The sequence below is a fragment of the Carlito syrichta genome, unplaced genomic scaffold (assembly GCF_000164805.1).
Source record: "Carlito syrichta isolate Samal-C Ts95f unplaced genomic scaffold, Tarsius_syrichta-2.0.1 Scaffold312556, whole genome shotgun sequence".
Lineage (NCBI taxonomy): Eukaryota > Metazoa > Chordata > Mammalia > Primates > Tarsiidae > Carlito > Carlito syrichta.
In genome coordinates, this window is record NW_007256652.1 from 62130 (window position 1) to 85892 (window position 23763).

At 43.3% G+C, this 23763-nt stretch overlaps 1 protein-coding gene across 2 annotated transcripts in view; it reads right to left on the reverse strand.

The window, feature by feature from the left end:
* Window positions 1-9027: 9027 nt before the first annotated feature.
* ATP1B1 (ATPase Na+/K+ transporting subunit beta 1) overlaps window positions 9028-23763 on the reverse strand; it is a 24687-nt gene continuing 9951 nt past the window's right edge. For both annotated transcript variants that reach the window (XM_008069929.2, XM_021718515.1), the window contains exons 3-6: window positions 17485-17640; window positions 14788-14972; window positions 11649-11729; window positions 9028-10445 (exon numbers count right to left, since the gene is read on the reverse strand). In XM_008069929.2, the coding sequence (XP_008068120.1) occupies window positions 10182-10445; window positions 11649-11729; window positions 14788-14972; window positions 17485-17640 (686 nt within the window). In that variant the 3' untranslated portion in view covers window positions 9028-10181. The remainder of the gene's footprint in view (window positions 10446-11648; window positions 11730-14787; window positions 14973-17484; window positions 17641-23763) is intronic.

Genomic DNA, 23763 nt, shown 5'->3' on the forward strand with positions numbered 1-23763 from the left:
CACATTGCAAGTATTATATTCCATTTTATTTACTGGTATCTCATTTTGTCCTCTCATTTAAGGGATATTATCTATGCATTCTTTTAGTACCTCTACCAGTGTTGTTTGTTTGTTTATTTTTTGAGATAGAGTCTCACTACATTGCCCAGGCTGGAGTACAGTGGCTGTTCACAAGAGTGATCGTAACGCACTGCAGCCTCAAACTCCTGGGCTCAAGCCATCCCCCTGCTTCAACCTCCCAAGTAGCTGGGACCACAGACATTTGCAACTGCACCTGGCTTCTTCTACTATAGATAATTTTAGTCCTTCTCAGGTTACCATATATTTATTGAAGGCCTGTTTGTGCTATTCGCTGTTCAAGACACCAGCGTGAGTAACAGCATCCCTGATGCCCTGCTGAACAGTGCCTGGGAACATATTCCCTATACTAAACGAATTTAATGTTCTCTAGGAAAAATTGTCATCAAAGTAGGTCATTTTGACATTGGGAAATAAATGCTAGGAGGCCAGCCCTCACTGGGTTTCATGGAAGCTCCTGTGAGGTACCCATTTCCCAGCACAGGAGTCAAGGAGGGTCCTGGAGGATGGGGGATCTGTTCCAAGCATGGGAAGATGGGTTGGAAAAAAGAGTGGAGTGGAGTGAAACAGGTGGTATGCTGGGCAACTACATGCAATTTGATATATTAGAGTCTAAAATAACATGCGAGAATGGCAGATGAGCTTGGAAAGATAACTAAGTCTCAAGTCATCTGACTGTTTTACACTGTATTTAGGGGTTTGAATTTTTTTTTTTTTAATTGGAGTCTCACTCCATCACCCAGGCTGGAGCGGCCACCGCAGCCTCGACCTACTGGGCTCCGGCGATCCTTCTGCCTCAGCCTTCCAAGTAGCTGGAACTACAGGCGCTCGCTACCACACCTGGCTTATTTAGGGGACTGAAATTTATTCATAGGATTAGTACATGGACAATCCCTGAAATTGTTTGCAAAATGGTTGTGAATATATTCATTTTGGGGGAAAATGGTCCATCGCTTTTATTAGATCTCAAAGTGGTCCACAATCTAAAAATTGTTAAGAATATTTGCAGTGAAAAGTTTTAAGTAAATGGCCTTACTGTTCACTGATTAGAATAAAGTAAAGCATTATCGCATCCCTACTTCATATCACAAGAAATATGACGTACAGAACTATATCAGTTCGGTGATTCAAGTTGCCAGGAAGATTTCTATTGCCCCAAACAGGAAGCCATAAATTTATTCCTGAACATTCCATTGAACCTTTACTATACACTGACGCATGGTGGGCACTGAAGAGGCAGTAGTGAACAGGACACATCCTGACTTAAAGCTCAAAATGTAATCAGGCAGGCAGGCAATCAGGCACTCGCAAAAAAAATGCACAAGTGCAAGCTGGCTACTACTGTGTACCAATAGGCAGGATGTGATGTAACAGGGGTGTAGACAGAGGATTCGGGAAGGCTGTCTTGCAAATGAATTGAGGACCGAAACCCTGAATGTTAGCTAGGGGAGAAGGCAAAAGACCCCAGGCAGAGAGAGCAGCAAAGCCCTGATGCGGGAGGTATGTGGTGTGTTTCAGGAAAGAAAAGAAGGAACATAAAATTTTTTTTTAAATGGCATGAGGGACCCCAGAGAAATACTTTAAGAATAAGGATCTTTGCTGTAAACACAGCAGGAGGCAGTCCTCATGGGAAAGCAGGTGCTGCCAACATGATCAGATTGATACGTCTCAAGAGATCTCTCTGGTTTACATGCAGAGATGGACTGAAGGGGGCAAGCCATGATTTATCAAATACTATATTAGTGTAACAACTAAAAATACACAGATACCATGTACTTTCATTTAGGGTCGTTATAAATGCATAAAATGTGTCTGGGCTTTAGTTTCTCCATGTGGAAAACGATGAAGCTGAACTTGTGGTTTGGAAGCTCAGACTTCCTCACAAATGAGCTGAGAAATTAATCCTCTGGGAGTGAGGGGCAGCAGCTCCAATGCTCAGCTGCTTTCTGTGCTGTAGGAGAATTAACCAACATTTCTAGGTATGCCATGTGCAGACAAAGGGTGACAAGCCCTGCGCTAAACCTCTTTTCTGCACTAACGCTTCATGACTCTAGGTTTCGAGGGAATCAGATTCTAATTCAACACCCTTGTTGCTGTCAGTGAAGAAAATGAAGGAAAGCTGCTTGCCCAAGACCACACGACTCGGAGTGCAGAGTGTTACTCTCCTAATCAATAGCCCTGGGTTTCCTGGTACGCCTTACTGCCCCACACCCATCCCTGTGGCCATTAGCTCCCACATAGAAGTACATTTTCTTCTTTTTTGATGACTGGTTAAAATTTTATTGCTCACCAGATGCAATAGCTCACACCTGTAATCTCAGCACTTTAGGAGGCTGAGACAGGAAGATCACTTGAGACCAGAAGTTTGAGACCAGCCTGGGCAACATAGCAAGACCCCATCTATACCAGAAATAAAAAATTAGCTGAGTGGGGTGATGCGTGCCTATAGTTCAAGGCAGAAGGATCCCTTGAGCCCAGGAGGTCGAGGTTACAGTGAGCTATAATCCAGCCTGGGTGACAGAGCAAGATCCTGTCTCAAAAAAAAAATAGAAAGAAAGAAAGAAAGAAAAGGGGGGAAATTATTTCTCTCAGTTATCAAGCATCTTTTTACTAAAACTTGAAGATTAAAAACTGAGAAATGAATTCCCAGGAGACAAGACTTTTTAACTTATTTTGGCTGAGCCGAAAATATTGCAAGACCAGCATTTCTGTTTCGAAGTCCGTCCAAAGTCTGTAAGCATACAGGAGTGACGAGTAGAAAGAGAAGTTAGCTGAGCTTTTAATAACGTTTTCTTGATTTGAACTTGAGTTCAAAGGTAAATCAAATGTTTAAAGTTGAATTTGAACCTAACTATGCCAATGGTCTTCCCTCAGCCTTCTGGACTGAAATCTGAAGTCTGAAGGAGGCCCCAGAGTCTAGTGATTCCGGCAACAGGCTCTGGCGCCAGGTGACCTGAGTTCAAGTTCCCAGCTTCCGCACCTTCCAACTCTGAGAACGACTTTTCTCTCTTAGAACAATGACCTTTCTCAGACTCATTTTACCCACTTGCAGAATAGAAATAATGACGTTTTCACAGTAAATATTAAACGAGGCCAGATATGAAGTGATTTTATCTTAAGTCTTCAATTTCCTCAGCATTTGTTCTCACACTTTCCTGTTTTAGATGTGTCTATCCCAGCCACTCCCCTAATTATCTAATAAATTCTGACTGCATTTTCTCTCAGCTTTTATCTGCTCTAAGACCGTTTTCACTTTTCTCATCTATCCTTATAAAAAAGGCATTCCGCCTTCTAAATAATTTCAGTTACTATTTTCTAATTACATTATTTTCATCTTGGAGTTTTTCTAGCTGAAATGTGAAGTATAAAAACAAGAACTTCCTAGGAAGTATGATCTTCTGTGGCACTGAAATTCCTTGGGTTTGATTTATAGCCTCCTTGATAGGAAGCATCAATGGCCTCTCATCTGTATCCCCTCTATCTAGGTGCTGGGACATACCCCAAGACTCCCTTCCTGTGTTACCACTTATTGTCAGTGGAACTCATCCTGTAAGGCTTATGTGATTTCTTCCTAGTAAATACCCAAATAACCCTGTTGAGGGTTACTGTCTGCTGTTTTGCGCTCGTTTCCCATTTCACCTTAAGTCCTCCTCATCTACCTCTGTGGCCCATTATTCATGGTAAAGGCCTAAAAGAACTGTGAAAACTAGTCAAAACCAAATTTAAAGGGTGACGTTACCCTTTCCTTCAGATCACTTGTGATATCAGATGGGTTTGGCTCCAGCCCTGATTTCTGGGCCACCTGTTTTGAATATCTAGGGCAGTTGTGTGCAACCCCAGTGGACATCAGAAATATCTGTGGACCTATTTGAAAATGCGGATGTCAGCTGGGCGTGATGAGTGGCTCACACCTGTAATCCCAGCACTTAAGGAGGCCAGAGTGAGAGAATTGCCTGAGCTGGCAGGTTTGAGACCAGCCTGGGCAACATGGCAAAACCTTGTCTCTACAGTAAATCAAAAAATTAGCCGGGTGTGGTGGTGCACGTCTGTAGTTGCAGCTACTTGGAAGGTTGAGGCAGAAGGATCGCCAAGCTCAGTAGGTTGAGGCTGCAGTTACTGTGAGCGTACCACTGCACTCTAGCCTGGGTGACAGAGTGAGACTCCAACTCAAAAAAAAAAAGATGGATGTCCAGTACCTACCCACCCAAGACCTAATGAATCAGATCTCCAGACTAACTGCAGCGTTGACCTCATGGGTTCAGGTGATCCTTCCGCCTAAGTATCCAAGTAGCTGGAACTACAGGCGCTTGCTACCATACCCAGCTAATATTTTTCATTTTTTGAAAATGATCAGTCCAGGCTTATCTTGAATTCCTGGACTCAAGCAAGCTTCCCACCTCAGCCTCCCAAAGTCTGGGATTACAGGCACGAACCGCTGCACTCAGCTTAAAATCATCTTTTAAAGGACAAGAATACATTTCCTGTCCAAAACCTTTTTTCTGTGGGAATCAGCAAAAATGAAATGTGTAAGATGTCTGGTTCACCTGAGTTTTCTCCCTTGCTTGCCTGGCATTCGCAGCTGAGACAACCCACCCCTCGGCCTCACTATGGCTGACTTGCAGCAGATCCCAGCCTGAGCTGCAAGTCTCAGCGTGGGAGGGAGCAGTGGGTCACAGGCACTTTCTGAAAATGTATGATTTGGATAATTGTGACTATAAATCCACCCCCAAAATTACATACACATGAGGTAGGTTTTACTATCATCAACTTTTAGGTTAGAAAACAAGCCCAGAGAGTTGACCACTAGGACACAGTGGCTAGAATCAAACTCAGTTCTTCCAAATCCAGGACTCTTTCTATTCTTTCTACTAATTAATATTCTTATCATTTTATTTTGAAATAATTTTACTTATAGAAAAGTTCCAAAAAATAATACAGACTTTCCTCAATCCCTTTACCAGTATTCCCCACGTTAACGTTTTACCGTGTAATCACCCTTTCCTTCTCTCTCTCTCTCTTTCTCCCCTTGCACACATATGTGTTCAATTATTGGTTATGAATAATTGACAGCATATTGTAGACATACTTCCCCTTTATATCTCAATACTTCAGTGTATATTTTCTTAAAACTCAGATATTCTCTTCTATTACTGTGGAACAATGATTAGAAATCAGGAAATTTTAATTAATACAGTACTGTTATCTGTGCACAGACATTTACATTTTACCCACAAATGCCTTTAATAGTCAAAGAAAAAAAGTTGTTTTTGGTCCAGGATCTATCTAGGTCACATGTTGCATTTGGTTCTCAGGTCTTTGAGTGTCTTAGTCTTCAAAGTGTCCTCCCAATCATGCCCTGAGTCATTGTGTCTGCTGTCCTCTGATGAGCAGGAACAGCCCCAATCGTTTTGGTGCTCAGAGCCCCAAAGGGAGTTATCCAGACACACATGGCTTCATTACACACAGCAGGAGGGGTCACAACATCGTGAGAATATTCAGGAATCAATAACAATGATATTTATTATGCAGTATTTGCCATATGCTGGGCACTATTTTAAATAACTTCCATGAAATAACTCCTTGAATCTCCATCACAACCCTGTGAGTAGGTATTGTTGTATTCCAGATGTGGAATCTGAGAAACAGAGAAGTGAAGTAACTTGCTTAAGGTCATCTGGCCCGAAAATGGCAGAGCCAGAGTCAAAATCCCACAGCCAGGCCCGTTCCAGTGCGAGCTCTTAACCAGCATTGGTGGAACTGGAGACATTAAACAGAGTGATGAGCTCCAAAAACCTTAGTCCTGTCAGCTAGAAAGTAGAGCCTTCCCAAGGCCCAGCTCTTGCCCCCCAGTCATTTTAGAACTCTGCTTTTCATAGAAGGAGTGCGTCCCAGGTTCCACCTCTGCAGGACTGTGCCACAGCTCCTCCATTACTTGCAATGTAATAACCATAAATTCCTGTAACAAGCACTTAAGCCAAAAGACAGGCCCAATAATGACCACATCCCTCACTGTGGCTGGCTGGAACTGTGGGTTGCGATCACTCTGTGCCACCTCCACCCTGGTCTGGCTGGGGCCAACACAGAGGGGAAATGTGTTTCCTTGGAAAAGATGGCCCCTTATGGGCTGCCTGTGAAATTCCTGATTTTATGAAATCCAAGCTTTGTAAAGGCTTAGTGGTAAAGGCTGGAGATGGCATGTTACAGTTTTATTACAATATGGGCACTTCTTAGGGCATGGGTTTCATTTGCCACTAAATAAAATAACTGGATTCTGTCTTCAGCAAGAGTCAACACCTTATTAAGATACCTGATCCGTCAGAACAGTCTGATGCTGAAAGTCTTTCAAAGAAAAATACAGAATTAAAGGTGAACCAAGATACTTGCCTTGGTTCAGCCCTTTGTTTTACACGGGTAGGATGTGGGTGCTAATTGGAACCATCAGTTGGGAGAATAATGGGCTTATCTATTTCCCGGTCACCTGTCCCATTGCAGTGCCCAGAGGACTACAGATAACACATCTGGTTAGTGTTTGCCCCCTTTTAAGGAAGAAAGAGAGATGAATTTGAAACTCAATTAAAACTGTTTTTGAATGTTTCTCAGATGGTTTCCCTCTGTGTTCACAGGCCCTAGATTTCCAGGTAACCTCATCTGGTTCTCTTTCATGGGCCAAGTATCTACAGATATCAGAGTGTTACTAATCCTTTAAGAAGCCAGGAGGTTGAGCTATTATTGAGCTCTGAAAGAGTCTGGTAACTGAACTTTCGTCTCTGATCTCTGATAATGTTTTTAATTTGAAGTTGGAGCCATTCCCTCTGGTCATAGGCGCAGCCTATTACCTAAACAGGGCATGCCATTGTTCTAAAATAGATAGCGTTCAAATTAGATTTTGCCCAGACAGGTACAGAACCAAATATCTTGGCTGCTGTTAATGCTGCACTTTCAGGCAGAGTCCTAAATTGCAGTCAGCCATTTATCATCTCCATGATTTTTATCATATTTAAACATCACCTGAAATTGTATGTACTTTTTCTTTAAATCCATTCACTGCTATTCTTGAACATACTTATTTTACTGCCATAAGAGAAAAACTACTTAAACTACTTTACTTGTCCTTAACCAAAGATAATAAATACAACAAAAACATGTTATTGAATTCTTGTGCAGTAACGTTGCTTGCCAAAGGTTCTGAACCCAGGGCCTCTCTCCCTTTCTGTGAAAGGAAGATGAACTTGAAGACATACTAACACCAAACTGCAGTTTTCCTTCATGGAAAGTGACCGAATGAAAAGAGAATCTTGTTCCCTCTCTTCAGCAACTGTTTCCATGCTTTTGATTCCAAGTGGTATTCACCCTACCTTTGAGAAACACTGCTTTTGAAACACTCAATCCATCTGTATTCTGTGTGAGAAATGAAGTGTTTGATTGACTGGACTTGTGTGAAAACTCCTTTCTTGAACGTAAGAACATCCAAAGGGAGGCAGACGGCTCTAGCCCTATACCCAAGAAATATGTCATTCACTAAGGGTCAGAATAAGCTGATAATACAAAAAAAAAAAGGTATAGAAGCAAGAGTCAGAAGTATGCAGATGTCGAGATGCAATTCTGCCCGTCTGTTCACAGGTGGGTCTGTCCCTGGCTGTTGAAAGAGGCAGCCAGGAAGGATCTGCTGAGTCACAGAAAACAAACCACGTCCCCCAGGCTCCTAGGGGTGATGTGACAGGCAGACACACACAGTGGCTCAGAACAGAAGGCACACAGTATATATGAACACGTCTGTCTCATCAAGGTCGTGACTTAGACTTAGGCTCAAACATGCAACTGCCCTCCAGTTTGAATAAATGGTTCCCTTTCCCCAGACCTGAAGCCCCATTACCCTTGTCTACAAACATCACAAGTGTAAGACTCATATACACCCTACAAAGTGAGCTGATGTTTCAGCGAGACGGACTGTCTTGTTACCAGAATAACTGCATTTCTGTAAACATGGGCTACTTCTGGAGGTTCGTGGAGGCACGCTGTTTAGGATTGTGCTGTTTCCTTTGCAGCTGAGGAGGGCTCCTAAAAGCTTTAGTCAAGCAGTTATGCCATTTCCCCCCTTGCTATCGTTTGTTAAATGCAGTCGTTATTCCTCTGGCATTAATTTCTCATCACATGATTTGTTGCTGTAGAGAAAGCAAAGATGAGAGAAATGGACCAGCGGGCTCATAAATGTGGACAGTGGGTAGGACTGGAAGCTGCTCCTGGCATTTGAACTCACTGTGCTGTCACCAGGACATCCTGACGCAGCCCAGCTTCAGTGATTTACTGGAGCTCTAGCCCCAGGCTTTGTGAAAGGTGTCTATTTTCAGAAATATGATGCCGTGATTTTATTAATAGTTTGGGTATTCCCCGTGTTGGTTACATGATACTCAATCTTCAGCGTAATTTATACCTGAAAAATGCTTTTCAAAAAGATGATTTTTTGTGTTCTTTCACACTAAGGCTTATTTTTAAACATGGCTAAATAAATACATAGGCCAAACCCTGAACCAAAAAGCAAGGCAAGAACCTTTTTCACTTACTAGCCCTCAACCCTAGCGTCATTTTAACTGCTAACAATTTTTTCTTCTTCTAAGCAGACACACCTAGTGAAGCCCTAGCAGGAACCAGCATTTCACGTTTTCTAATCTGAGTGAAGTAGCACTGCAAGAGATTTCTAAAACAACTCTAAGCTGAAGCGTCGTCGGTTCTCTGCCTCTGATGCACTTGGTGTTTCTCTGAGAGGGTGTGCTTGGGTATTCCCATGTGCAGGGGTCTGAGCATGCCCTTGGCTGTTTCCATCTGAACTAAAGAAATCATGTGCTTGTCTTTCAGGTTCAATACTTCTTCAAGATCTTGGATAATTAGCAGTATAGAAAGTAAAGAAGTCAAGACCGGGGAATGTAGACAAGAGTGAATCATGCACATGAGGAATGTGTTCATTCTTTTATTGTCCATTGTTTTAACCTGACTGAATACAAGATCAACAAGAGCACTGTACTCCTGGCAATTATTACATATGTTAGAACATGGAGTTTGCACTGTAGACGACATTTAACACCAGTCTATGGGGTACTGCATTGCTTTTTATAAAGTTCAAAATAAAGATTTATTTTCAAACAAGTGACTTTGGTTTATTTCATACATTACACTTTTTCTTGCAGAAAAAAATAAAATTGTACAACTGCATAAATATAAAATTCTTCCACCATGAAAATGGTTAAAACATTCATAAAGACACAGCACCAGCATGTGATGCCTCCAGAGAAGGGAAAAAAGAAAAGGAAAAGAAAACGTACAAAGCAAATGAATTAGCCCCATCACTAGCCACAGTGCAGGGCAGATCTGGATCTCGGACACAGCTATAGAACATACTGGAGGACGAGGGAAGAGATGTCAAGACAGCATTCAGTACGAAGCACGACACAACCCGTCACCTTTGTGTGTTTTTCTGTAGTGTCACTTAAAATTTTAAGGGCAGTTCCCCCATGACAGCCCCCCGCCCCAGCCCCAGGAAAAAAAAAAAAAAAAGACCTAACACCACAGGAAAAGACTATGGAGTGTGTTAAAAATGCTCATCGGTGGGCCATTATCTTTGAAAGAGCCAAACCAAAAAAAAAAAAGTACCATGCCAGTTTTATTCCCATTGAATATTTACACCTTGGACAGCAAACCTTGCTCACATAAAGTAGAAAACAGATACGATAAAACATGGCTTGAGAAATGACCAGAATATGCACCTATAGTACTGTACACTAAAGAAATACACAAGGCAGCAATACTTAGGGGCCAGAAACACTGCTTACTACAAGTCAGTTATGGAATCATAATTTACAGTAAAAATGGGCACGTCCCAAGGCTCAATTTTTATTTTTCTTTTGTCATTTACAGTAGAATAAATATTTTGTTGCTATTGCTACACTTTAAATTTACATTCTAACCTATTAAATGCAGAAAGCTAGTGTAAAGCATATAGATTAAGTGTAGGTCCCATACGTATGACAGTTTGTTCAAGACTAGTAGGTTTTGTTTTTGTATCTTTTTTAACTTATTAAATGGCTAGTGGGAAATATTTGTGCTTGTGATCAGCTCTTAACTTCAATTTTTACATCAAAGCGTCCCTGAAAACGGTCTTTCTCACTGTACCCAATGTTCTCACCATACGCCTTACACTCGATGCGTATCTCCGTGTCCATGGTGAGGTTGGTGAACTGTACTGCCAGCAGGGGCTGCAGGTATTTGGGCTGCAGGAGTTTGCCATAATAGGGATAATACTGAAGAGGAAAGCCAGGGTAGTTGCCCAGTCCAAAATACTCCACGTTCCCAACTTTATCCTTGTCTTCCTCTCGCTGAAAACAGAATGAAGTGGTTTTAATGTTCACCTCACGGGTCATGACCTGAACTCACATACAAACAGACAGACAGACATACATACATATATACAGTTAGCCAAGCTGACTGCAAAGCCCAAATGACTGCAAGGGGAAAGCACACACCCTCAGTCTAAGCTACAGCAGCCCTGAGAAGTGGTCATACAAGGAAACTGACTATTCTCACTGTACAACTGGAGAAACTGAGGCAGAAGCTAAACAAGCATTTCTCCAAGCCAACACAGCCTCCGGGAAACAGTGCCAACATTGAAAGTCACAAACTCCTTGGTGCTGGCCCAGTGGGCAGCATTTCCAGTGAAGTATCTCCAAAGGTTTACTATCTGCCTCTCACTTCCTGTGTTGACTTCCTTTCTTGGTGATAGTGTAAAATGGCACTGCTTGGGGATTCCCTCCCCCCTTTTTATTTTTTAGTTAGGTCTCACTCTGCAGCCCACGCTGAAGTGCAGTGGCATGATCGTGACTCACTGCAGCCTCATCCTCCTGGGCTCAGGTGATCCAGCTCAGCCTCCCAAGTTGCTGGGACTACAAGCGTGTACCACTTTGCCCAGCTAATTTTTTAAAAAATTTTTTGTAGTGACAGGGTCTCACTATGTTGCCCATGCTGGTCTCAGACTCCTGGGCTCAACTGATCCTCCCTCCTTGGTCTCTCAAGTGTTAGGATTATAGGTGTGAGCCACCACACCTGGTCTTTTCTTTAGTCTGTCCTCTCTCTAAAATGTCTGTTAGTCTTTAGATCTAAGGGGAACATGTGCTGATTGTTAACTTAATCTTTCAATGTTTTTAAAAGAGAAGCCCAACCACAAATTTTTATGTGGCATTAATTTAAAAAAAAAAACATACAACGTTGGCCCCAAATTTGTAACATGTGCTGTGGGTCAGAGACAAGCACTTCTATGAGCCAATTCACCTCTCACTTCTATAAAGAAATATTCCAGTGGATTAAATTCAGATACTTGAGTTTCTTGTGCCAATGGAGAAATGAACCTCTAGTATTATTCTTACTAACATTTCTGTCCTTTTAACAAGTTTTACCTAGTTATAGCTACAGCTCAACTGACGGAGACTGATATCTGGAAGCAATGTTGTTTCCTATATTAAAGTTTCGCTCAACAATCTCACTCCGCGTCCTCTCTTCCCATGCCCCACCCTCTATGACCTTACCTTGCCAGTGCACTGAACAGGAAGAACATATGGGTTATACTTCATCACTGGGTAAGCCTCCAGGGACTCATTCTTGGGAGGCTAAAAATAAAACCCATGTTGATCAGCAGAGTATACACGATTATTCTTAATTTCTGAAAAAACTAATCTGTAGCCCAGTACACATTGGTCATGATAAGTCAACCAAAATAATAAAGCACATCAGGAGAGCAGAAATGATGACTCCCCTAACCAATTTAGGGAAGGTCATAGCTGTGATTTTGTTGAAATGAAAATAAGTGCCCAAGTTTTATAACCACTACTATTAGGCTGTGATACAACCCAGTAGTAAATGGAGCTCTTAATGGTACCTCCTTACAAACTTTGCTTAAGGACATTGAAAAGTAAGAGCTGACCCAGAAAACAATGCTCGTTATTCGCTAGGATTATATTACACGGGAAAGTTGACTGACAGTTTTGCTTTTATAAAACTTGGGCTTGCCTCCTGAGCCATGAATAAATAATGCCATCCTTTTCTCTCAAGAATGCCTTCTTCAAGTAGGCTCTCCTTTAAGAAAAAAAACTCCAGTGTGTTTGTGCATGGGAGGTAGGGGCATTGCCATTTAAGGAGTGTGCCTTTCCAATCCTGTAAGGAAAGTCCAATGTGTAAAACAGGTAAAGGTGGCACTGCCCTGAAGTAAGGGTTGTCCTGAAGGGGTGAACCCCAAGGACCCAAAGCACTACTTGAAGATTACAGCCGCAACACTCAGTGATCTATCACGAAAACAAAGAACAGAGTACCCTATGTTCTCACTCATAAGCAGACCTTGAACAATTTTCATAATATTATAAGAAAGGGATTGGCAGTAGTGGGAAACTGCCAAAGGAGGGATGGTGAGATTGGCAGTTGAGGGAAACTGCCAGGGGAGGGTCACACCTCATCAACAAGGGTACCTGCATAATCAACATTTGTATACCTAACCCTGAATTGTACCTCACATCTTTAAAATTAAAAAAAATTTTAAAAAGTAAACCTAACTTTGTCTTACGTGTAGTGTAATCTAGGTAAGTGCCTTCTGATACTCACGTGCTAGGGAAGAAAAAAAAATGACAGCTGCAGTGAAATACCGAGAGCCTTCCCTCCTGCATCCTTGGCTCAGACCTCCTTCAGGAGAAGTGTGATGGAAGACAGCCACCTACTTGCTCCCATCAGCACATGAGTCTGATAAAACACACACAGAGTCTGATAAAACAGGCCATTCTCTACCTCAGTCAGGAACTAACATTTTGGTGCTACTCTTTGGTTTGGAATACAAGAAGATGATTATCTAGACGTGACTCTTAGGAACTTTCTGACTATTCTCACTGTACAACTTTTTTTATTGATAAAAGAAGTTGCCACAATCAATCCCCAAAAGCTGAGGGAACAGGTGCACCAAAGGAGATGCAGGACACTGCGATCTCTGACAAAAACGATTCCAAAGGAGTGGCCGATTTGGATGGGGGTGATGACTTAGGAAGCAGCAAGGGGTAAGCAAGTGAGGACCAAAAGAGAGAGAAAAGGAAGAGGCGACACATTCATCACTCAGCAGAACGTCTCATAGGTGTGGCAGAGACAGACTGCTGCTGTGGGGAACAAACGTCACTCAATGTCTATGGTGAGGAGTATCGGCAGCACGGTACCCAAGAGAGCAGAGCTGAGGGTTAGTCGTTCAGCCCTGCACACCAACCCCTTTTGCTGCTAACTGGCCGACAGCTCTCAGTGAAATGTTCCCTAGCAATATGAATATCAAATACATTATGCCACAATGGTTTACACCACTTTTCTTCCATTATATTCTAGTCTAAGTGGAAAGAAGATGCAAACTCTGTTGAGAGGTACATCCATTTCCGCAGGAGATCCTGCAAGCCACCAGCCAGGCCCTGGCCATCCCACCCACTGACTCATTTTTGCCTCTAGTGACAATAAAGCTGCTCTGATGCATCCTTCAGTGACGTTAACACAACTTTTCATCTCTACGTTGATTTTCTTTTGAAAATATTATTCAAGAGTAACAAGCATGGCAAAACAAATGGATAGCATTCAGCAGAAAAGTAATGAACAGAAGAGCCAGATTTCAGAAATAAAATGAGTTTGCTCAAATAACTCACTATACTGCAGTCAATTCCTACTAGAATTACGACCTATGCTAATAAGGCTCCTATGGGTGATGGGAAGCCTGCTGGAAGAAGCCAGGCACAGGGAGAGGACAGCACTGTTTAATTCATGCAGTTCAACAAAAGCAGAGACAACACGAACAGACGTTTGTTTCTTTCAAAGAAGATCATCTTACCAAATGGTGAGCCATGACAACTTGCTGTTTTTCAGTGATCTCAAGCAATGATTATCCAGTGTAATTTAAAATAATAGAAAAGGCCAAAGTTTAGCCTAGACAGTGTTCAACTCCCATTTTTGCAGTGAACTCATTCAGAAAAAATAATTTTTTGGAAATACTCGTGGCTTCCTAGACTGCACATGTAGGTGGATATTTTTTTTAAAAATCATTTATTCAGTAAAAAATAATATATTGTGGGGGGAGTGGGGTCAGAGTCTCTCCTGCCCAGACTGGAGGGCAGTGGCACAATCAAGGCTCTCCGCAGCCTCAACCTTCTGGGCTTAGATGATCCTTCCACCTCATCCTCCCAAGTAGATGAGACTATAGGCACACGCCACCATGCATGGCTAGTTTTTGTGATATTTTTTAGAGATGAGGTCTTGCTCTTGTTGTTTCCCACAGGTTAGTCTTGAACATCCCAAACCAGTTCAAACAAGCAATCCTGCCTCAGCCGCCCAAAGTGTTGGAATTATAGGCATGAGCCACTGCATCCAGCCTCGGTATCTTTTTCTATTTTTGTTATCTGTATGCTGAGCAGAAATACTAACAACAGGGTCACAGGGCTCAACTTTAAGATTTGGCTTTGCCTCTCAGAATGTCTCTAATTCTAGAAAACAAGACCAATGCCCTAACTACCGGAATCTCAAGGTGGATACGGAAGATTCTGGTGCTACTCTACTGACTGGGCACTGAGTACGCTTTTAAAAACTTCCTTATACTGTATTCTCCTATCATTTAAGTACTTCATCACCCATCTCAACTCTACAACTGAAAACACCACTTGCCTTAGGTTTGAAGCCCAGAACTCGGTTGAGTTTTATGATGATACATGGTTTGCCCTCTCTGTAGCCATAGGTCTCATCATTTATTCCAGAGCAATTTCCCAACCACTCGAGCTTGAATCTGCAGACCTTCCGCTCTCCTTGTTCCTGGACCAAGTCTCCTCGGTCTTTGGGCTCGCTGGGCACATCTGAAAACACAAACACCACTTTTACATTGCCCTAGCCATTCTCCTAGCACTTCTGAGAAAGAACAAAGCAGCTTCTTCCTTGTCAGTTACCTGTTCTAGGATGGGGCCATTCTGCACTTGAGGCAGGGTCTGAATTAATTCCGGACCTCCAGCAAGCCCTCACCTCTCCACCAGCGTTCAAAGGTACCTCACAGCAACAGCTGGTGTCTGATACCACCCCAAAGCTTCATGGCACTCGATCACACACAATATCTGGTCTCTAACAATTATTTCTCTTCCTTTAAATAATGGATTGCTCGCTATTTAGAAGACTGAAAGGAAACCAGATCACTCACAATGGTCGACATCAGCTTAGCTCAGGGACAGGATGTTACAATCAGAACACAAATTAAAAGGATTGCCAATAATATTCAGAACTGAAAGTTTTTTTGGTCAAAATTTCCTGGAGCTGTAACCCTAGTTAGCATGTAAAACAGGAAAGAATTGGTATTTTCCTTTTCTATCACCATTCAAGTTTCTCAATTTTTTTTTTTTTTTTTTGAGTTGGAGTCTCACTCTGTCACCCAGACTGGAGTGCAGTGGTCGCTCCTGGGCACCGCAGCCTCGACCTGCTGGGCTCCAGCGATCCTTCTGCCTCAGCCTTCCAAGTAGCTGGAATTACAGGCGCGTGCTACCACGCCCGGCTAATTTTTTGATTTATTGTAGAGATGAGGTCTCGCCAAGTTGCCCAGGTGGGTTCTTGAACCCGCGGGCTCGGGCAATCCACTCACCTCAGCCTCCCAAGACACGGGATTACAAGCTGAGCCAAGCCTGGCTTCGATGTTTTTTTTAACTTGAGCTTTTGTGTTTTTAAAGTTGTGAGTTCTTTTTTTTTTTTTCGAGTTGGAGTCTCACTCTGTCACCCAGACTGGAGAGTGCAGTGGCACGCTCCCAGCCACCGCAGACTCGACCTGCTGGGCTCCGGCAATCCTACCAAGGAGCCAGAACTACAGGTGCACACTACCATGCTTGGCTAATTTTTTATTTATTGTAGAGACAAGGTCTTGCCAAGTTGCCTGGGTGGGTCTCAAACCTGCAGGCTCAGGCCAGGCTCGGTGGCTCGGCCTGTAATCACAGCACTCAGGGAGGCCGAGACAAGCTGTGAGTTTTTATAAGCATTTTCTCAGCAGAGAAATCTTACTCTTGCCTTTTTTTTTGGAGTTGGGGGTCTCATGCTGTCAGCCAGGCTGGAGTACAGTAGTAGCACAATCATCTCACTCAAGGAGAAGCTTCTGCCTCAGCCTCCCAAGTAGGAGAGAATACAGGCTCGCACTACTACATCTGGCTTATTTTTTAACTTTCTGAAGAGGTGATGTTGCCCAGGCTGGTCTTGAATGCCTGGGCTCAAGTGATCCTCCCTTCTCAAAGTGCTACAAGTCCAGGTGTGAGCTACCACACCCGGCCTCCTCGCTCATTCTTACCGCGTGCCTTATATAAAAGCCAGAGAAAGACTAAATGAAGACAGAATTCCAAGGTAATACACAGCATCCACAGGAAGATGGTGCAAATCCGTGATTTATACATTTTTAGGTTCACAAGTCAACTAATTTTCTTTCAAATGATCTTAATTTAATTCATCTCCTGTGAAGTGATTCACCTGGTTATCATCCAGGCCTTTTTAATTACTGCAAAGCAGAATGAAAACCTCACTTAGCTTCTAATTAGAAAAAAATCACAGTGAAAATTATTCTTTCTTAAATTACTAAACTTTTCCAAAATAACTTGAAATGGCGATTCACCCCGTACCCTGACCAAGCCACAGTCTGCCTTATACAGAATTGAAATTGGTAAGTGCTTGAATGACATCAGAAGGGCTGACAACACCTAGTAACTCAGAGAGCTTTTTTTAATGGCAGGAATGAGAACATGGACTGGGAAATTCAGAGCCCAGGCAGCAAGGGGAGGCCGGCATTCACGTCAATGCCCTGACACTGGAGCCTCTCCTTACCTTCCCAGTCACCTCCTCATTCACAGTTGATCAGCAGCTTAACATGTTTCCTTGTCAGTCCCAACCAGGAGCTCTAAGGGCAGGCTGACCACGAATCCTCCATCAGAATCAGTGCAGTGGTAGCACCCACACCGAAAGGTCACTCTGATGTGAGACGGTGGCATGCCTGTGGGGAGCACTTGTGGGGAGAGGCTGAGGAAATAAGCAGCTATACTTCTCAAAAGATGTAAAAGAAAGAAACTGTCACTGTGGTCATGGGGTCTGAAGAGCAAAAAGTAGAAGTGTCTATGGATATTTTAAAGAAAGACATCTTTCAAATGTGGAAAACAGTAACCCTTGAAGCTACATTGTGTTTCATTGCATCCCCCTGCTTAAAAAAAAAAAAAGTCTTGCTAATATGTCCCAGAGTTTAACATTAAATTATTTCAGGATACTCTCTCAATCATCAAATAAAAAACAGATATGGGAAATAAGAATCAAAGAAAAAGAAAATTCGCCACAACAAGCTACAATGAGTCTACTTACTGCCACAGTCTTCGAAAGTCATCTCATCCTTCTGAGCTGAATCTTTGTACTTTTCCAGGAACCTAACTATGTTGAGCACATACGCTTCATAGCTCTTAGGGTCATTCGGACGAAAGGCAATTTCAGTCTTTTGGATCTGAGGAATCTGTGTTAATCCTAAACCAGGCAGAGAGAAAAACACAGAGGAGTCGTTAGGGGGAAGTTGGTCAAACAACATGGTTCTAAAGCATACTTTCCATATGCAAAACAGAGTCTGTTAGCCCTGCCTGGCTAAAAAGAATGGGCCTTGGGTAACCCCTTTGGGTCCCCTCCCGCTGTGGGAGCTTTTCTGTCCTCTCAATAAATTCTGCTTTCAAAAAAAAAAAGAATGGCCTTGCCTCCCTGGAGAAATCACTCCTCAGGCATTTAGGTTAAGCAACCCCGAGCACCAGTGACGATGTCTTAACATCATATTTCATTTGATTTCCCTGGCAACACTTCATGATAGGCTTCATCTATAAAGGCACACACTGCTTGCACTGAAAGGTTAAGTACTTAGCCCAAGGTCGCAGAGGAAGTGGCAGAACCAGAATGCCAGTCCAGGTGTGTATATACTCCAAAGCTGGTTATTTTTCTAGTACCCCCATGCATACATTTTTAAAAAGGCCTGCTAGTTAGCACCATGTGCAGGTAGACTTCCCCGCCTTAACTGCAGGCAAGCCTTGGGCACAGAGGTCATTTACACTCCACGACCTAGTAGAGGTATTTCTTTGGATCTTTTAATGTAAACTGGAAGAATCTGGGACATACGTGAGTTATCACAACTGCTTTCCAATACAGAAGTCCGAGCAAGTCAGTGACAGTCAGGTAAAAGTGAATGTTTGTGTGCCTTGGGTTTGCATTCTCTAGTCCCTCAGATTCTGTATGTCCAAAAGCCTCTGCATTTACGGGACTTCCTAGGTGGGTATTTGAACGACACTACACAGCACTGTTCAGGGACAATGGGTGGAGAGTCAACCACAAGTGTGTTTTAGTCTAGAACTGCCAGATAAAAGAAAAGATGACCGGTTAAACATGAATTTCAGATAAACACTGAACAATTTCTTTAGCGTAAGTATGTCCCAAATGCTACGTGGGACATACTTACATTAAAATATTACCCGCTGTTTATCTTAAATTCAAACTTGGCTGGGCATCCTGTGTTTTTATTTGTTAAATCTGGCAACCGAATTCTAATCCCCACTCCCAGATCTGCCCTCTTTGTGTCAGGCCCAGAAGACGGCTCATGGGTATAACCCTCATGAGCTGCTCTGCCTCGGCCACCATCACCACCTCTGGCAGCTGGGAGACACCTACATCACTCTCAGTTAGGGGCCTGACGAACATCAGCCTCACAGCCACCACTCTTCACTTAAAAATAAACAAAAGTTACCACAATGAAATATTTTGAAAAAAGCTCACAAACTATAGAAAATTGTACTTGATCTAAAGCAATTTAAATATGCCCTGAACAATCGTTTTCTACATCGAATTAGAAAGCTGGCATTGTGGTAATTTATAGTGCAAAGATGTAATATGGTACAAATAATAGATACTTGCAAAAATAAAATAAACAAAGGTGAGTGGAAGCATCCACTGACATGCAATGCTTGAGCTAGAAAGGGTAAACAGAGCCGCCCAGTGAAACGGGGAAGGCAGGGGAAGGCAGGGCAGGGTCAGCCGTGAAGACATTTACATCAAGGTGACTTGCCTGGGCCTGGGGGAGGTGCACAGGTAGGCTCAGAGCCTCAACAGAACTCTGAAAAATGGGATGCTTTCATAAATAATCCTGGAGTCAGGAGAGAATGGGGCCTTGAGGAAGTCACAGGCCACTGGAAGAGCCTGCCTGGAGCCAGAGAGAGGCCTGTGATTTTCAGGCAGGAGGTTTGTAGAACCCTTTCCAGGTATTTTGTGGAGGAGGGGGGCAGAAATGGACTCAAGCACAGAGTGAAACAGTGTCTCTAGGCCTAGGGAAGACAGGGCCTGAGAGTGTGGATGGCCAGGAGGGGAAGAAGGTAAGGAGCTGCCTCATGCAGCCTTGGGAAGGGGGAGGGGCCGAGGAGCCACAGCCAGGGGACTGAAGGGACACCAGTGTGAAAAGGAGCACACTATGCAGGCTGTGGTCCCCCGAAGAGGGTGTGGGGCAAACATCAAAATGCTAACAAAAGGTAAAGGAGCCCACTGTGCGCTCTGGAGTGTCACCCCAGGAACTGTAAAGAGGAAAATGCCCAAGGAGGTCGTGCTGACAGCAAACGTGGTAGGAACTAGACTGCCAAGTGAGTGTCCCAATGGTCCTCTCCGTGGTTTGACTCTCTCTCTTCCTGTGGCCATGCAGGGTTCCGTTTCTTCGATGTGAGTATGAGGGATTGGGAGGCTCTTTCTCAGATACTCCCACTCCCGGAGGAGAAAAGGAGAAAAAGAAGGGGTAGCGACGTGATGCAGTGCGCTTTCCATTCCCTCCCGAGTCAACTCCATGGTCTCCACTGTTGAAAGTGGCCAGGGGACGCATGTCAGACCCCAAAGCTTTCACACCCCCACTCATTCCTCCGGACTCTTTAGTTACAACACTGCTGCTGCATTTTTCAGGAGTCTAGGGGCCACGGTCAAAACCAAGTTCACATTTACCCAGATGCCAATATCAGTCTTTCTTACTAGAATCTAGTGCCTCTGTTGTTACTCATCTGAGGTCTAACTTGTGGGAGCAACAGACATACCTGTTACCTACCACTGGCTCAGAAAAGTTACAGTTGGTCTACTGCCTTCTAGACTGGGCAAATAAGAAGTAACAAAAACCAAGACCTTCTGCCTGAAAGCCCGAATGCCTCAGTAAGCACAGTGTATGATCCATGCCTAGCCAAGTCTAATTACCACGTGAGAGAAATGCAGATTCAGGATGAAGAATCTTGACTTGGTTCTATGCAGAAAAACATCGGGAACTGAGGAAACCAAGAACACAAGGCGTAGATGGACAGCTAAGCACCAGGACTTAGAATCCTGTGACTGCACCAGCTGGGTTTTCCCCTGGGCCATTTTAAGTGACAGAGAACCTTGGCAGAGGAAGCTCTGCCATGCCTTATTTTCTCCTATGGGCTGACATTTCCCTCTGGGGTCTCTGAAGGGCCTCAGGAGGTAGGAAGCCTCTGTGGCCCTCCTTTTAAGATACCCAACTCCTGATGCAAGTGATTCCAGAAAAGAGGCACAAATGGTTTGGGCTAGGTCAGGCAGTCCGCTCCTCCGAACACCAGCCTAGGGAGCCCATGCAGACTCCCATTCTCACACACTCCAACGTCCAAGCCAGCCAGGCGGCCACTGCCTCCTCAGCAGCCCTCCTGCTCTTTCCTCCCATTGCTACAAGGTCCCTTGCTCTGACACCCACTACCCCTGTCTCCTCTCTTTTCTGTGCCCAGAGCCTGAGGGCCTGATCACTTCTGGAAACTAACACAGACCAGCCCCCGGGCCTGTTCTGTTCCGAAGTCTTAATTAGGTTGGTTTCCGATGAGGTCTTCTCCAAACCATTAGGAAAACTCCTCAAGTTATTTCTCTAAAGCAATCAGAGACTCACAAGAGGCAGCCGGGACAGCTTTGAAAGGATGACCAAACCCTTTCAGTCATTTGCCACACATTTATCAGACTACGTTCATTAGAGATAGAGAGCAATGGAATTGGATTTGGCAACTTCCGTATCACAAACTGCCCCAGCTTTTGATGTTTTGATGTTTTCTGATTTGGGGATGGATCTATCAGGGGTAGTAAACGCATTGACTTAAGATATATTCGATTTATGATGGGTTATTGGCAAGTACATCAAGGAGCATGTGTATTTTGAGTCCACACAGACTCCAAAGGCTGCACCAGTCCCACCTTGTGCTTTCACTCTAGACTGGATACTTCCTGCGTGTCCTTCTTCCCACTGCCCACTCTGGGAAGTCGTTAGCTGTAACTCTGGACAAGGATGAGCTCTGCAGTGGTATCTCCCAGAGGCTAGAGAACAGAACCCCGACCACTCATGTGTGGATTCAAATCATGCTCCTGGAGACAGATCTAACCTTCAGTCTCTCTCATATTCCGAACATGAATTTGGGTTAGCCATGCCCAGTTCTATTTAGCTCGTTCTGATAGGTCCATTTGCCTTAAGCTCTGTATTTGCAATATGTCATTATAATATAAATACATAAAATACCATTAATCAATAAAGCTACCTGAAAGAACTGAAATGAGTTCTTCTGAGTGAACTTTCAATATCTGCCTTGCAATGAGTACTTCAACTTTACATACGGAGTTTTTTTAAAAAACTCTTAGCTTCACACTTGCTTTTCAGAGATGCACTTGCCTTTCCTTGGTCTCCCATCTTTTGAGGAACGAAGAAGACCCCTCATCTTTGGTTCTAGTACGTGTGCAGAGCAAGAGGAAAAGGACTTTGCTTCCACTTGGGTTAATGTAGCACGTTTATAATTCCTCAATCGACCTGTGTGTTTGAACACACTAAACTAGAAAGCAGCCATTTTAACTTTGTGACAATTATTCAAATGCACAGCTGCTCCTACTTGTCATTTAATGCATCTGACGAATCACTATATCAAATAAACCAGAGGTCCCCAACCCCGGTCGTGGACCAGTTCCTGTCCATGCCTTGTTAGGTATAGAGCCACACAGCAGGAGGGGAGCAGAAGCAGGGGAGAGGAGCTCTGCCTTCTGTCAGAACAGCAGCAGCAGCGTTCGAATCTCAGAGAAGCGTGAACCCTTCTGTGAACTATGCATGCGAGGGTCTAGGTTGTGCGCTTCTGAGGAGGATCCAGTGCCTGGTGATCCTCCTTGCCCCCTCTCCTCCGCCCCCATTTATGGAAAAACTGTCTTCCACAAAACCAGCCCCTGATGCCAAAATGGTTGGGGACCGCTGCTCTACATAGGCATCATTTTCCACAGAAATCTCCAGGAGGGCACCCATATGACTAAGAAGGACACGGTAGGTTAAAAAATAAAATGCTTTTACACATAGCCATGCACACAATGTGTCCCCTATGATTCCAAGTTGAAAAGTAATTCCACATTTTCAAAAGCTGGGGGGTTTAGCTTTATACACACATTCATACATATGTATAACACCCATATGCATATATAAACATGTACATATATAGACATACACACACATTTATTATAAACCCCACCCCCTTCAAGTGCCACTCTGCAGAACCCAAGATATTTGGGGGTTTTCTTTTTTATTTTACATCTGCTGATTAGTATCAATTTACTTAACAAAATAAGAGAGGGGGACAGGAAAAAGGTGCCTTTGTGCTTTCTTGAAACCAGCTGCTTTTGACTTGCCCTCCTGCCTCAGGTTCTGCCTCAGATGCTGGGATTAGCCAGGAATAAATCTCCCTGCCTTCAGCAAGGTCACATCTACACCCCCAGACCCCCAAAATCTGCTCTAAGCAGTCTTTGAGAGATGAGTCACTGTGCTGTCTCTACAGACTATTTGGATATTTAACAACACTACGTACAGAAATTTTTCCTCCTGCTAAGCTAAATGCCACAAACTCTGATTTTTTAAGGCCCTTCTCGGTTTATGGAATTACCCTTCATCATTAGTCTTTTTCCTGCAGTTGTATATTCATTTTCAGGCAAGCAGAGAGAAAATTCTTCAGCTCAGATGATCTATCTTCAAAAGTACATATAATCCCATAAAGATGTATGTTTATTGACATTTAGTATAGCTCATAACTGTGCTTATTTCAAATACAGTAAAAGGAAAGTGCCATTTTTATAAAATAATAATATAAACAAGTAGACAAGCCCTAGTACATTACATTAATTACATTCTTTGTTTAAGGCCAAACTGAAGAGCAAATACATATAGCATAGTAGTTGACTTGTCTAGATACAAAACATAACACCTGTGAAGTAGCCAACATCCTGAAATAAGATACCGCATTATACATGATATCTGATGAGGTCTATTCATGTATATATGTGGGGGAAAAACATACTCTCCTGGTGAGAAGCTACTGGAAATACATTCTGTTCTCACTCATCTCCCCAGCTTCTCTCTAGCCTTGTCTGCAGGAGATATACCGGCTGATTGTGAGATTACTGAGACCCCTGAACAGCAATTGAGGGCAACACGCCCAAAAACCCCAACAGATTCTGTGAAGGCAAACCCTTCCTCAGTGAGTGCAGTGACAAATTCTATACGAAGCATGTGTTTCCATGGACTTGTTACCTGGTCCTACTTATTCAGGTCTCAGCTCTATTTACATATATATA